This window comes from Diceros bicornis, chromosome 34 (genome assembly GCF_020826845.1).
Source record: "Diceros bicornis minor isolate mBicDic1 chromosome 34, mDicBic1.mat.cur, whole genome shotgun sequence".
In the NCBI taxonomy this organism is placed as follows: domain Eukaryota; kingdom Metazoa; phylum Chordata; class Mammalia; order Perissodactyla; family Rhinocerotidae; genus Diceros; species Diceros bicornis.
Genome location: NC_080773.1, coordinates 34,613,818 through 34,629,748, shown reverse-complemented (window position 1 = coordinate 34,629,748; position 15,931 = coordinate 34,613,818). Strand labels below are relative to the sequence as shown.

At 41.0% G+C, this 15,931-nt stretch overlaps 2 protein-coding genes across 2 annotated transcripts in view; both read right to left on the bottom strand.

Annotated features, from left to right (window-relative positions):
• LOC131397475 (zinc finger protein 582) overlaps window positions 1–15,931 on the bottom strand; it is a 157,692-nt gene that overhangs the window by 33,450 nt on the left and 108,311 nt on the right. The gene's annotated exons all lie outside the window — the stretch shown is intronic.
• On the bottom strand, window positions 1,111–15,035 carry ZNF470 (zinc finger protein 470). Its single transcript, XM_058530372.1, has 6 exons — window positions 14,268–15,035; window positions 13,421–13,552; window positions 12,289–12,379; window positions 6,374–6,500; window positions 6,114–6,209; window positions 1,111–4,265 (listed from the first exon to the last, which is right to left on the bottom strand). The coding sequence occupies exons 3-6, from the start codon at window positions 12,346–12,348 to the stop codon at window positions 2,392–2,394; spliced, it is 2,157 nt and encodes a 718-aa protein (XP_058386355.1). The 5' UTR covers window positions 12,349–12,379; window positions 13,421–13,552; window positions 14,268–15,035; the 3' UTR covers window positions 1,111–2,391.

Genomic DNA, 15,931 nt, shown 5'->3' with positions numbered 1-15,931 from the left:
TAAAAAAATCATTTTATCAGATATAAGGAGGATCTAGAAGCTCCACATGCTCTGGATAAGACCGCCCATCCCCTAGCCTCTATACTAAGAAAAAGAGAGAGCCCCAAAGCTGCATTTTCTAGCAGTCATGTCCCCTTGGTAAGAGCTGCCCTCACGAGGCCTTGTTAAAAAAAATTTTTTGTTTATTGCAGTAACATTGGTTTATAATATTGTATAAGTTTCAGGTGTAAATCATTATACTTCTATTTCTCCACGGATTACATCATGTTCTCATGTTCACCACCCAAATACTAATTACCATCCATCACTACACATACGTGCCTAATTATCCCTTTTGCCCTCCTCCCTCCCCCCTTCCCCTCTGGTAACCACCAATCCAATCTCTGTCTCTATGTGTTTGTTTGTCACATGGCCTTCTATATTGCTGTAGGCAGCAGTCAAGAGGGAACCCAAGAGCTCTGGGTGCCCCAGGTAAGAGTACTCCTCCAGAGGTGGGGGTAACTACTAAAGGGCACGGGATTTCTTTTTGGATGATGAAAATGTTCTAAAATTAACTGTGGTGATGGTTGCACAACTCTGAACATACTAAAAGTCACTGAATTCTATAATTTAAGTGGGTGAATCGTATAGTACGTGAATTATATCACAATAAGGCTGTTACCAAAAATAATACCTTCCAGCAGCCTCTAAATCACTATTGATAAAGAGTGAATAGAACTCTGATGATCCTTGTTAAACCATCGATTCTCTCTTCCTGCAACACTCAAAGTAGATTATCTGCCTTGGAACTATTAAGACTACAGTCACCCCCCACATAATGACATTTCAGTCAACAACAGACTGCATATACGACGGTGGTCCCATAAGATTAGTACCACACAGCCTAGGTATGTAGTAGGCTATACCGTCTAGGTTTGTGCAAGTACACTCTATGATGTTCTCACCACAAAACCGCCTAACGATGCATTTCTCAGAATGTATCCCCATTGCTAAGCAAGGCATGACTGTATTCTCATTATGCCCTTTGTGTCTGACAGTTACCTCTATCTAGTTCTTCCCTCATCCCCTGCCTCTAGTGCCCATAAGTTCTGGGGGTAGTGAGGCACCCCCTCCCAGCAATTCCTAGCTCCCTCTTTAGATCATTTCTCATCATGATACATATCACATTCTTATCACACAGTAGGTATTTCAAATTTTTTTTGTCTTCTCCCACTACATCTGTGAGGGCAAAACTTTTTGTACATTTTGTATCCTGCTCTATCCCCAGCACCTGAAACAGTGCCTGACACATTACTAAATGCTCAATGTTAAATGAATGAATTGGGAATGTAGTACTACATTCCTTGCTATATCACAATTCTATAGATGGTCAGAAATCAGCTTTTCAACTTAAAAATACATGGGAGATTTTTATTGGAATATCAGTGAATCTACATATTTAACTTGGGGAGAAATATCTTTGCCAGACTGAGTCATTCTATACAGAGACATGTCTAGCTTTCCATTTACTGTATTTTTTAATATTTAAAAAATAAGTTTAACTAAGTTTTAACATCTACATTCATAAGCTAATTGCAGCATATACGTTTTTCTGTTTTGGTATCAGTCTGTCAGTCTCATAGAACAAGATAGGAAGCTTTACTGTATTTTATGCTCTAGGACAACTGAAATATCACAGGAATTACCTATGGTGCTTTTCTACAGGTGAAAGTGTTGAACTACCTTTTCCAGTTCACTTCATGGCATTAATCTATTCAAGTTTTCTAGCTGGCTTAGTTTGTTTTTAATACTATCCCCTGGGCTAGCCCTACATTCTACCAAGTGCTTTTGTTCTAATTGGCCTATTGTCACTTCTGGGTGCCAGGCGGAGTGAGAGTTCCTCATCAACAATGCTATATGTCCTTATATTCATACAGAGGGAGTGGGAGGCCACCATGTTACCTTGTACATCATACAACCTTTCAACTCTGAACGAATTCATCTTTCCTACCTACTGGGAGAGTAAAGAGTCCTCTGTCCTCAAATCTGTAGGTTTGTTAGTCTTTACCTACTAATTCTTTTTACTTACAGCTTAATATGATTGTAAGGAAATCGTTACCTTAACAGCACTAATTGTATGAAAAGGATTGTGTGCTGAACTCTTTAAATGGATTACCTAACATATTCTTCAAAACAAGCATTTGAAATGGGAAAGTAACATGAATATATATTTTTATTTTTAAAAGATGAAGCTCGCTACAGTGTTAAAAATGCACTTGAGAGGAACAAGAGGGAAAATGGTTACAATGCTATTGCAGAAATCCAAATAAGATGGTTGTGTCTTGGACTATCATGATGGGACATGGACTGGAAAAAAGCAGATGGATTCCAGAGGTATTTAGAAGATTGAATTTAGAGGATTTGGTGGTATGGGGGTGAGCAGGAAGGAATAATTGAGGATGACTCTCCAGTATGAATTCGCCGATGATGAGCAAGATGTACACTCTGCCTGAAGGCTTTTCCACATTCTTTACATTCATAGGGCCTTTCTCCAGTATGAATTCTCTTATGTAGTGTAAGATGGGCAATCTGGCTGAAGGCTTTCCTACATTCCTTACACTCATAAGGTTTCTCTCCTGTATGAATTCTTTGATGTAGAGTAAGGGATTTACGATGGCTAAAGGCTTTCCCACAAACGTTACATTCATAAGGTTTCTCGCCTGTATGACACCTTTGGTGGCAAATCAGGGATGCCCTCTGTCTGAATGCCTTCCCACATTCAAGACATTCATATGGTCTTTTGCCAGTGTGGAGTCTCTGATGTTGAACAAGATAGGAGCCATCGCTAAAGGCCTTCCCACATTCAATACATTCATAAGGCTTCTCGCCAGTATGAACTCTCTGGTGTTGAACAAGGTGTGCAATTTGACTGAAGGCCTTACCACAATCCTTACATTCATAAGGTTTCTCTCCAGTGTGTATTTTCTGGTGTTGTGCAAGGTGTGCATTCTGGCTGAAGGTTTTGCTGCATTCCTTACATTTATAAGGTTTCTCTCCAGTATGAATTCTCTGATGATGAGCAAGGTGTGTGCTCTGCCGAAAAGCTTTCCCACATTCCTTACATTCATAGGGTTTCTCTCCAGTATGAACTCTTTGATGAAGAGTAAGTGAGCCACGATGGCTGAAGGCCTTCTCACAGATACTACACTCATAAGGTTTCTCTCCTGTATGAATTCTCTGATGCACAGTCAGGGATGACCCGTGGCTAAAAGCCTTCCCACATACATTACATTTGTAAGGCCTCTCTCCAGTATGAATTCTCTTATGCTGAATAAGTCCTATGTGATCAGTGAAAGCCTTCCCACAATCAATGCAATCGAAGGGTTTCTCTCCAGTGTGATAATACCTCCGATGACGTATTAGAGATGCATTCTGCCTGAAAGCTTTCCCACAGTCGATACATTCATAAGGTCTTTTCCCAGTATGAATCCTTCGATGATGAGCAAGGGATGAACAATCACTAAAAGCCTTTCCACATTCAATACATTCATAGGGTTTCTCTCCAGTATGAACCCTCTGATGTTGAGCAAGATGTGCAAGCTGGCTGAAGGCTTTATTACACTGCTTACATTGATAAGGTTTTTCTCCAGTATGAACTCTCTGATGTTGAATAAGATGAGCATTCTGGCTGAAGGCTTTCCCACATTCAGTACATTCAAAAGGTTTTTCTCCTGTGTGTATTCTCTGATGTTGAGCAAGGTGGGCACTCTGGATAAAAGCCTTCCCACAGTCAGTACATTCATAGGGTTTCTCTCCGGTATGAATTCTTTGATGAAGAGTAAGGGTTGAGATTTTGCTGAAAGTTTTCTCACAGTCATTACATTTCAAAAGTTTCTTTTCTCCATAGACTTGTTTGTGTTTTTTAAGAAATGAATGTGTTTTTAAGATTTTCTTATCTGTGTCAAAAGTATATATTCTCTCTTCCATGGGAAATACTTGTTTTATATAAGATAATGTATTCAGATGAAAAACTGTCCCAGGTTTGTTAGAGTTGTCTCTTTTCTCAAGAAGGGTATCTATATGGGTGATTGTCTCTTGCCTAAAATGTGTCTTCCTACTTACCGGCTCCCTCTCAAACAGGTCTTCACAATTCCAGTTTTCCCCTAATGTGGAACATTCAAGGTCATAGCTTGTAAGTCTTTCCATTAGCATTGCCTGGGATAATTTTTCTTTATAAATGTCCTGGTTTGGAGATAATTCCCTGGTCATCCACACATATTCCAAGTCTGAAAGATATTAAGAAAGCAAATGTCTCCTTTATTTAATTCTAGAAGAATGGAAACTTCCAAAATAAAACCATATGAATCAAACATTGAAGCCTGCAAGAAGGGCATGTTTTTGAAAGCTCTTAGATAAAGCTAGGCAATGCAATCATATTTGCATTTCTGGAATAAACCTTCCTTGGCTATGGTATATTATTTCAATATGACTTCTAATTTAAGATTTTGCACCACTTCATAATTCAGATTTGTCTGTAATTTCTTTTTTTGTGCTATTTTGGTATCAAATGTTATGCTGTCTTTATAAACACATTTTTTTAAAGTTCTCCTTTTTATTCTCTGTCATGGAACATTTTAAACAACGTTGGTGATACTTTTCCTTCAAGGTTTTATAGAGACGATTTGTGAAACTATTTGGGGTTGTTGCTTCTTTTCTTGGGGAGGCAATTCTTAGACAACTTTCTATATTTCTTCTAAGCTAACTGGTCTGTTTAAATTTTCTATTTCTTCTGGTGTCAGTTGTGATCATTTATGTTCTAAAATATCATCCATTTCATCTATGTTTTCAAATTATTTACAGAGAGTTGAGGAAATAGATTTATATGATTCTTTTAAGTACTTATGCATCTACGGTTATTTATCATTATTTCTTTTTTGTGTTTTCTCTCATTTGTCCTGACAGTTTATATATTTTATTGGTTTTCTAAATTAGTACCTATTTATTTTCATTAGATCTGTTGTTTTCTAACTGATTTATTCCTACTTTTATCTCTAGAAGTATAAATTACTATACGTAACTTATTTTGACTTTCCTTAGATTCATTTTGTTCTTTTTCTAATACCTTGAATTGAATACTTAATTCATTTATTTTTTATTATTTCTTATTTATTAATGTACATAGTTAGGGCTACAAGTGACCTACCAACAATCCTCTTCTTGAAACTATGAGAACTGAAAACAAGAAATTAGGCCACACTACAGGCCACAAAATAAACTGTAACCATCTCACTTGAGGCTCATTTCCCTGCAATATATATTTATAGTCTCTTATCTAGCTTTCTAAACCAGAAAAATGGCTCTCAAGCAAGGCAGGGAAAATAAATAAATAAATAAATAAACTTGAGGAAAGTACACTGGGCCAAAATCCCAATGAGTACAATAAAAGTGGGGAGATGATGGACGAAGAGGAAGGAGGTAACATTAGTGAGCTAATTTCCTGATCTTTCACATGGGTATCAAAAGATGATGTTTTGAATTTCAAGTGAATGAATTTTAAAATACAGATTTAAAAATTATATAAAGACATAAGGGAACAACTTTAAGACTAAAAACCTTTCCAAATCAAGAGGTGGGATGGTGTGAAGAGGAAATAAAGAAACAACAGATATAAACAACAAAACAAAAATAAATAACAACTACAAAAAACACCAAAGAGAAAAATAATTAAAAGCAGAGGGAAGAACATAGCTATAATACTGTTAACCCAATAAACTCACCTTTTAAAGAAAAGAAAAATATTTAAACCAGTTCAAATAACTAAACACAAATTTGTCTAAAGAATTCAGAAATATTGAAAGTCAGGGATTATTATAACAATATGGTACTTGAGCAGAACTAGGTAAACATCAATGGAACATAACAGAGTTCAGAAACAGACTGTGGTATTTGCAGGAAATTTGTAAAGGTAAAGGTGGTATGTCACACCAGTGGGGAAGAGAAGATCCATTCAAAAAATGGTGTAAAGAACAAAAAGTTCCAATTTGGGAGGGATTTTGAGAGGTGTTTTCCAACAAGTACCAAACAGAACAAAAATCTTGAGAATAGTTTCCCAGCTCTAGTTATCCTGCACTTACCTGGGCATAGACCTCTTGTCATCTCTCTTTTCATCAACCAGGGCTCTTTACCTTGTTCCAATAAGGAGATCACATCTGGTTTAGAAATGCAAAGACCTGCATAGAGGAAAAAATAAGAAAATTTTTTATGCTATGAATATTCCAGAGCTATGACCCAGTCGAAATGGTATTGAGAGAAAAGTGGCATTGTAGGAAAATGCTGATAAAGGCATGAAGGGCTACTGAGTTATGGGGAGGTGGAAGGAGGAAGATACTCTTACCCAAGGAAACCAGGTTCCTGTAGTTCTCCAACATCACCTTCTTGTACAAACTCCTTTGAGCAAGATTCAGCCATTCCCACTCATCTTGGGAGAAGTCTATGGCCACATCTGTGAAAGTCAATGAATCCTGAAATGACACAAATATAATCTTGCTCAAGCAGTATTCATGCCCCCACTTAGCTGGCTCTAAGGCAAAGGGTTATGCTGTTTTCACTTTTGGATAAAAATAGTGTGTATAAGTAATTGCACTGGGAGTCTAAATGACCTGAGTGTGTATAAGTAATTGCACTGGGAGTCTAAATGATCAGGTCAGGTAGTTACTGGACAGCTTTTCTGCCCAGTTATATTGTATGTATCAAGAAAAAGAAAAAATATGAGAGATACTCTCTGCTCTTGGAGCATTTACAATTTTATGGTGGTGAGAAGACATTCTCATATGAAAAAATGTTAACTGTATTCACAACAGGGTATCCCCAAGTACCAAATTGTTATCTGGGTTAGGAGCTGGATCACTTCTCTACATAGAGAAATTAAAGAGCTCTAGGACTGCAAGAGAAAATTTCAAGCAAGGATGCTGACCTGATGAACATGATTTCAATCTCCACAATATATTCTAAGAAATCTTAGTGTTCTTGAGATGTGAAGAAGTGTGCCTAAAAAAATGAAAGAAATGCCTAGCAAATTCTGTTTTTTTGAAGAAGATTGGCCCTGAGCTAACATCTGTTGCCAATTTTCCTCTTTTTCTTTTTTCTCCCCAAAGCCACAGTACACAGTTGTATATCCTAGTTGTAGGTCCTTCTAGTTCTTCTATGTGGGACACCGCCTCAACATGGCTTGATGAGCAGTGAGTAGGTCTGTGCCCAGGATCCAAACCGGCAAACCCTGGGTCACCGAAGTGGAACGTGCGAACTGAACCGCTACACCACCGGGCCAGCCACATATTCTTTTCTTTTCAAATAAAAATATATTTGGATTAGGAGAGAACACATGTGGAAAGTCGGTTTTTGAAAATCTGCTAAGAAGTATCAGGAGAGAGTATGTGAGATAAGCTCATGTCAAGCAACCTGTGTTTTATTATACAGGATGAATTTCCTAACCAACCAGCAAGATGATGCCAGTCATCCACTCTGCGGTTGCTGGCAGATTTTCTATTTCTTATTTTGTGAGTTCACTTATATCAAGATCTACATATGAGTTTTAAATAAAATACCAGTATTGAACTAAACCAGAGAGAAAGTTCAGACTACTCTAAAGATCAGACTCTAACACTGACTAGCTGGGTGATTATGGCCAAGTTAATTAACTCCCATGTGCCTCAGTTTCCCCATCTGAAAATTGGGAATAATTTTAGCACCTACCTCACAGCAGAATTGTGAGAATTAAATGAAGTAACAGGCATACGGTACCTGGCACAAATTAATTGCTCAAGAATTGTTACCTATGATAATGATGAAGGAGGGATGGGACAGGAGGAAGAGAAGGTCAAGAAGAACAGGTGAAACATTTGGCTTAATACTTCAATAAAAGTTTTCCTTATATTTTATCTAATTGCAGTATACTACAGTAGTTAAGAACATGGTCTCTGAAGCCAGATCATCTATGTTCAAATTCTGTTCTGTTTAGTAAACCAAAGTTATTAGTTTCGTTTTCACCTGTTGAAGATATTTAAAAGACCTCGAGAACAGTCGATTGTATTTACATATATATATATTTACCATTTCTGTTGTACGTCCTTCATTTCCGATGTTCCAAGTTCTCTTCTGGTATAATTTCTATCTGAAGAACTTCCTTTAGTAATTCTTTAGAGATCTGGCAATAAATTTTCTTAGTTTTCCTTCACGTGAGAAACTTTATTTCACCTTCATTCTTTTTTTGTCTAACATTGGTTTAGCCACATTTTTTTTAATTGAGGTATAAATTGACATACAACATTATATTAGTTTCAGGAGTACAACGTAATGATTCAATATTTGTATATATTGTGAAATAATCACCACAATAATTCTAGTTAACATCCATTACCACACGCAGTTACAGAATCTCTTTTTCTTATGATGAGAGCACTTCATTCTTGAAGGCTACTTTTACTGGACATAGAATTCTGAGTTGCCAGTTCTTTTCTTTGAGCACTTTAAAAAAGTTCTACTTCCTTCTGGCTTTCATGGTTTCTGAAGAGAAATCCAGTTATTCAAACCACTGTTGCCCTATGTGTTATAATCATCTTTCTCTGGCTGCTTTTGAGATTTTTTTCCTCTTGTCTTTAGTTTTCAGCACTCTGATTATAAAGTTTCCAGGCAGGGATTTCTTTGAGTTTATCATGTTGGAGTTTGCTGAGCTTCATGGATCCATATGTTTGTCTTTCACTAAAGTTGGGAATTTTTCAGCCATTATTTCTTCAAATATTCTTCTGCATTTACTTTCTCCTCTCTTTTTCGGGACTTCAATGATACAAACGTTAAATATTTTGGTATTGACCCACAGGGCCTTGATGCTACGTTCACTCTTTTTTCTCTCTGGGGTTCAGATTAGATAATTTCTGTTTATCTTCAAGTTCACCAACTCTTCCTTCTGTCACCTCCATTCTGCCATTAAGCCCATCCAATGAGTTGTTTTTCTTCATTTCTTGTTTATATTTTCTATTTCTTTGCTTGAGACTTTCTATCTTTCCATTTGTTTCAAGGGTGGTCCTCCTTACTTGTTGGAGGATGTTTATAATAGCTGCTTTAAAGTCTTTATCAGGTAATTCCAACCTCTGTGTCACACCAGTGTTAGTATCTGTTGATTGTCTTTTCCCTTGTGAATTGAGATATTCCTGTTTATTTGTTAGCTGAGTAATTTTTGATTGTATCCTGGACATTTTGGATATTATGTTATGAGACTCTCTTTTTTAAATCTTATGGAGAATATTGATATTTTGTTTAGGCTGCAAGTTCTAACCAGCCTTCTACGGGTTGTGTTTTGACAACAGTTCCATCATCAAAGCCTTTGCAGTGATATTCACCTCTGTTCTATTTATACACCACACAGTGGCCAGCCTGAGACCTGGACAGTGGTCTACCCCTTAGTTCACATCTCAAAGATGTGCTCTTTAGAGTCAGATACATGCACAAGCAGCTCAGAGTAAGCCCAGAAGTTCATAAACAACTTTATGTGGTTGATTTCCAAAGCTCCTCTCTCTCTGTGATCTCTCCAGTACTTTCTGTTTCCCTAGGGCTCCTCTTTTTGGTACTCTGGCCAGATAATTTAGGCTTATTTATTCCATTCTACTGTGTACTTCCCACAACTTTACCCACCCCTGGGGCCAAGCATGGAGAGGAAAGAAGCAGAAAAAAAGCAATGAGAGTTTACCCCACATCTAGGGAACACAGATTCTCCAATCATAGAGAAAATTTCACCTCCATCAGGGTTTTAGACTCCTGCAGACCCCCAATGCCATGGCTGGCGCACAAGAAAACAAAAATTTTTTAAAGGAGGGATTTCCCCACACTGAGCATTAAACCCCTTTAGCACTTCTTGAGCATGAACTAGAAGGCTTCTCCTGCAGCTCTTTCTGTCCATAACAATACCCACTTCTAGGTTTTGGGCTTGTTGAATCCATGCTAGGAGATATTGGGGGGCGGAATAAGGTAAACATACGACAGGTTTAGTGGTACCTGAAATTTTGGGCTTCTTCCCCAATCTGCCTGCTACTGTTTACTTTTTAGAGATCTCAAATTGCTGCTCCATGCATGCTGTTCCGGTTTTATAGCAGCTTTCAGTGGGAAAGACAGGATGGAGTGTGCTCAGTCCACTGTACCCAGCACAAGGACCCTCTCAAATTCAGTGTAAATTATTATTCCATTGGAAATAAAAAGCCTCCTGATGTTCAGTGCTTCTTGTGCATCATACATCATATTGTAGTTCCTTAACTTATATATGTATGTGTATATATATGTGTGTGTATGAAAAACCACATAGGCACATAAACAAATAGTAGCTACAGAGGCAAATAGTAGCATATACCACTAATGCTTATTATAGCGCCTATTATGTGCCAGGTACTTTTCTAAATACCTAAAACATATTAACTCATTAATCCTCACAACAGGGCTATAAATTAGGTACTACTATTCCCATTTCACTGTCGAAGAAACTGAAAGTAAGGTGATATATCTGGTATATAGTGGAGCTAGAATTTGTACCCAGCCAGTCTGGTTCCGCAGTCCATGTTACTAACCTTTATGCCATACTCTGCCACTCTTAAAATATTTTCCTCTGACAAATAACAATTATGCTTTTGTTTAAATGTTTAAACACACTAAGAAAAAAGTTCCATTGGGAGTGCATGTTTTGTGGCATTGTATCTGATAAAAAAAGGTGTTTTGCTTTGACATAAGTTGCTCATTGTGTCTTCGATATAAAATAAAAACAGGAGCCAGCCCCGTGGCGTAGTGGTTGGGTTCGGCATGCTCTGCTTCAGTGGCCCAGGTTTGCAGGTTCGGATCCCGGGCGCAAACCTACACCACTCGTGAGCCATGCTACATGCTACTCGTGAGGCAGCCACCTACATACAAAGTAGAGGAAGACTGGCACAGATGTTAGCTCAGGGCTAACCTTCCTCAAGCAAAAAAAAGAGGAAGATGGGCAACAGATGTCAGCTCAGGGTGAATCTTCCTCACCAAAAATAAATTAATTAATTTAATTAAATTAAAACAATTTAACTATTCTAAGTTATTTTTTATTTGATTAGTTTTTTAAGTTTATGAATCAAATTTTATCATTTCTTACAATAATTTGCTGGTGACACTAGTTTAGCATTTAGTTTAATTAGAACATGAATTATAGCTCTTAAGCTTCTATTATTGGTTATAAAAATATTAAAATTAAAAATGTTCTGGAGTAGAGTAAGTTTGAGACACTAATCCACAAGGAATGAAAAATTAGGAATTTAGTCAAAGAAAATAATCACAGTTAAGGGCCAAAATTCAACTACAAGGATGATCACTGCAAGTCTATTAAATAGCAAAACACTGACAATAATTTACCTATGGAACAACAAGGGGCTGATTAAATAGATTATGATATTCATCCTAGAAAGAAAAAAAGAGTGTAGACTATTCCCTGGCATTTCAAGACAGTCACGGCTCCACAGTCAAGTCTGGAGGGGAAATCTTTGCATACTCTGACCAACATGCCACCCACCTCATCTGTGCCTACAGATCGCCTCCACTTCCTTCAAGGTGCAACTCAGTAATCACTTCCCCTGTGAAGTCCTCCCAACCCTTCCTCTCTCCAACAGTATGATTGTGTAAGCTATATCCTGCATAAGGCTCTCTCACCAAGGAGGCAAGAGGGAGCTAAAATAAAGTATCCTCTTGCCAGACTGTGTGGCCTGCCATAAGAGTTTCACCAGTCCACAGGAAGGAGCACCTTTTTCTAATTCACCCAAAGGCACCATTTGAGCTATTAAGGGTCCTTCTCTCACTGCTCCACAGGAATTCTACCCTCCACCGGCACCACCTATCACATTGTATAAATAAATGTTCACTGCCTTTTCATTTCTCCAACAGACTGTAAGCTGAGGGCCACGAAGAGGACTTAGGAACCAGGCAGATCATGGCCCTAAAACTTCCTCTAAGGACTTTACTTCTGCTTTATCAGATACTCATGAAAAGACTGAGCACAGAAAAGGGCTTGGACTGGGTCATTTCTTGAACGAGGAATAAACACTGAGTAGGAAGAAGAGGAAGCTCTGAGAAGGCACTAGGCTGTCTGAGTCTATCCCTGTGGCCCCAACACTTATCAGAAAGGGAAAAATAGGAACCAGGCTCCAGGGTGGAACTCTTAAGCAGACAACTTTCAGAAGGAAACAAACATTACCAAATCCTGGAAATCAACACTGTATTTTAGGGAGGACAGAGGGAATACTAACTCACCGGGGACATGGCTTTAAGAAGTTCAATTCCTGTCACCTCCTCCTCTTCCTGGCTCCTCATCTGGAGAAGGGCTTTACCCTGAGAGGCAGAGCTGGGGGAGGAGAAAGGAGTAGTGAGAGATTGAGTAGCTCTAATAATCACAGCATAGAAACTCTTTCTTTCCCTCAGATCCCTCTGTTCTCACTTCCCCATTCCCACCCCATCTTCCCCTCAACAGTCCAGGCATTCGCTGGGAGACCTATAGTGTACGGTGGGGTTCTGCTCTGCTCTGGGTTTTCAGGCTAAACACAACCTCTCTCTCTCTCAAAGCCACCCAGTAATTAACAACAGAGATGTATTAGGGGTGCTGCATATATTAACACTGACTTAACCTTCACAATCTTCAATGAAAATAGGGAATACTGTCACCATTTCACACATGAAAGCTCTGGGAAGTGAGGTCTTTTGCACAAGTTACACTGCTTGTAAATTATGGAACCCAGTCACCACCTTAGGTCTGCCCTGCTCCACCACCCAAGTTATCTGCTCAAGCAGACACCAGAATATAACAGAGAATATGCCCCTTGTGCAACTAACTACTCAGGATTTGTAAAGATTGTATGAGACTTGGAAAAAGCCACCTTCCCCAGAGAGAGGCATTACCTTTGTTACTACAGAGTTCACGTGGCTTGCAGATAACTGGACCAAAAAACCGCCAGGAGACCCAGGTTCTCACTTTGCCTTGGAACAAACTATAGTTTTGAAGAAGTCCCTTGATCCCCCTGGGCCAAGAGTCTTCAATCAGGAAGAGGATAAAAATATCAGACCTTATTCTGGTTTCCTTCCTCTAAACTCCAGTGCTTTCTCAAAGCATCATAATAATGATAAGAAGAAGGAATACTGATTGAGCACTGACTATGTGGCAGGGACTACACATAGCGCTTTACAGGTATGAGCTCACTTAATCCTTATAACAGTCCTGTGAGGTATACAATATTATCATCTCCATTTTACTTAAGAGGAAGTGAGGGTCAGAAAGTTTAAGGAAAAAAAAAACTTGCTCAGTGGAGCTTTTAGGATCTGAACTCTTGAAGTTATTTAACCCTGTCAGAGTCGGTTTCCTCAACTGTGAAAAGGAGTTAAGAATACCTACCTCAAGCAGTTGTTGAGGGGATTGCATGAGAGCCAGCACAGAGGGGGACTCTAGAGTCAGCCTGTCCTGGATCTGAAGCCTGGCTCCTCCACTTAGCGATTACTTATCTTCTCTATGCTTCAGTGTCCTCACCTGTAAAAAGAAGGTAAGGTAGCTCCCATTTCATAGTGTTGTGAGGGTTGGTGTTAACATCCCCCAAAGGTCTTAGAACTGCGTCCAACACACAGTAAGCGCTCAGTAAACATTACCTATTTTGCATGCAGTAAAACAAGCAAAAAATAATATAGGTACAAACAGCGCTTCTTCCTCCCCTCTCTCTTTTGTTACTGGCGTGGGGGCCGGGAGGGGGAGAGAGAGAAGTGTGAGAGAGGAATGGGAGTATTTTGTTATTTTACCAGAAGGTGACTAAGCCATAGGAAGGCTGGGATCCCTCAGCACTTCCACATAAAGCTGCGAATCTTGCCTTCCTCCCAAGTCCCATCCCACCCGTGATACGGGACAGGGCTCTGACAGGTAAAGAACTGAATACTGGGGTCCTCCTTGAAGAGCAGCAGAGCTCCCAGCGGTAATGTTCTGACGGGGAATGCTCTCTCCCCTGGGTCCTTGGAGATACCCACACAGCCCGGAAGGGGAGTGTCTTGCTTGGGTGCCTCTGGGCAAGTCAAGGTCCCTCCCCAAATTCAGCTCCATACTCCGGCCTAGGTGACCCTCCAAATCTTTGGACTCCCAGACCCACCAGCCTTTGAGGCCAGGGACATCCTCCTCCAGGACTTAGGCCCTGAAGGACAGCATCCCAAACCTCAATTTCCACTCGTGCAGTCGCACCCAAGCCATCTGTCCCTCTTACCTCTGTACTCCGTCCGTGCACGTCTGGACGTGTCCTGAGGTCCGCCCCCTCAGGTGGGGCAGACGGGCACCCCCCCAGGACTCGAGGGCTTTGGCCCACACCGGGCGCTCGGGGGTTGACTCAGAGGGGAGTGGGGTCTCTCCCAGGAGGGTTTCCGCTCTCAGCCACGTAAAATCCCTCATTCATTCCAATACACAGCGTGTCTCACGCGCTGCTGGGACGTGCACAAACACACGCCGCAGTCACACACATCCCTCCTCATCAGTCACGTCTCGCACACTGCCCCCATTCGCACACGGACCCGCCGCCCCCTCCCCGTCAGTAACATCCTCTCACACACACACCACGCACCGTCAGTCACACAGTCGCCAAGTCGCGCGCGCACGTTCACGCCCGCCCCCCACGCGCAGACCGGAACGCCGACCCGTCGGGGCCTCCCGGGCCCAGCCACCGCCGCCGCCCGACCCGGCTTTCCCCTCAGGACCGGCCCGACTCGCTCACGCCCGCACTTCAAGCCCTCGCCGGAAGTGGGCGTGTCCTCTCGCCGCAACGGCCCCTGGGAAATGTAGTCCCGACAGGGGGCAGTGGCGGCGTTCTGAAATTGGGCGACGAGGCTGCCAGGCACGGTTCCTTTCCCGGCCTGGTGATCACTGCCCTCTTTCCCATGTCGGTGGCTCCTTGTCCGGAACAGAGCCGACTAGAAGCCTCTCAGCTCCGATTCCGGGTCCCAGAAGTACAAACCACCCTCATAAGGCGAGCCGAGTCCCGGGCGCTTCTGGGAGCCGTCGCCAGGCTCTGAGTGCGCAGGCGCAGCTGTCAGGCTCAGAAAGCTAAGACCTACGTCCCTGTTCACCGCGCTCCGCTGATGGGGGGTGGCGGGGGTGTCGCAGGAGGCGGGGAGCGCGCAGGCGCATTGGGCCCGGGGAAAGCCACGGAAAGTGGGCAGGGCTTAGGAGAGGCGGGTCTATGGGCAGAGCCTTCGGGGTGTGAGGAGAGCGCGGATTTGGATTTTGCCTAGTGTTTAGTGCACTTGTGATTTATGATTTTCTGAGTGTGTGTGTGTAACCTGTCTTATTTCATGCCTACCAGTTCTCTCTCTCTGATATATTCTACTCCCCCAGCCCATTTTGTCCCCCCCTGCTAGAATGAGGGTCCCGTGAAGACACACAGCTTGTTGGTCCTGTTTAGGGTCATATTCCCAGTGACTATAAGAGTGTTGGGCACTGCTCAGTAAAAAGATGAAAAATCGCTTAATTTAGCATTAGCAGTCTCATCGTGACAGCATACAGACTGGTCCACCACATATCACCCAAAAATTAAAGTCACTCTCTCAGACACACCCAGTCACTCAAAGCCGCCCAGCCACATTTAGACTCCGGCTTTCCGGGATTCAATTTCCCCTAGACTTCATGGACTCCATAATGAAGCTAATTCTAGCTGTGAAGATGCCATCTCTAAGGAATTGCAAATGGAATCTTAGTGTTCCTAACATTTTGTAGTTGGTTATTCAAGTCGGATAAAAATGATACTGATAGTTTCCGTTCTAGAACTGACTTATTAAGAGTTTGGAAATCTCCACTCCCATCCTCACAACAAGAAAAACATTAAACAAAAGGAAAATCAACATTTTTTTAGATCTATTAGAGAACTGAGGTCACAAAGGA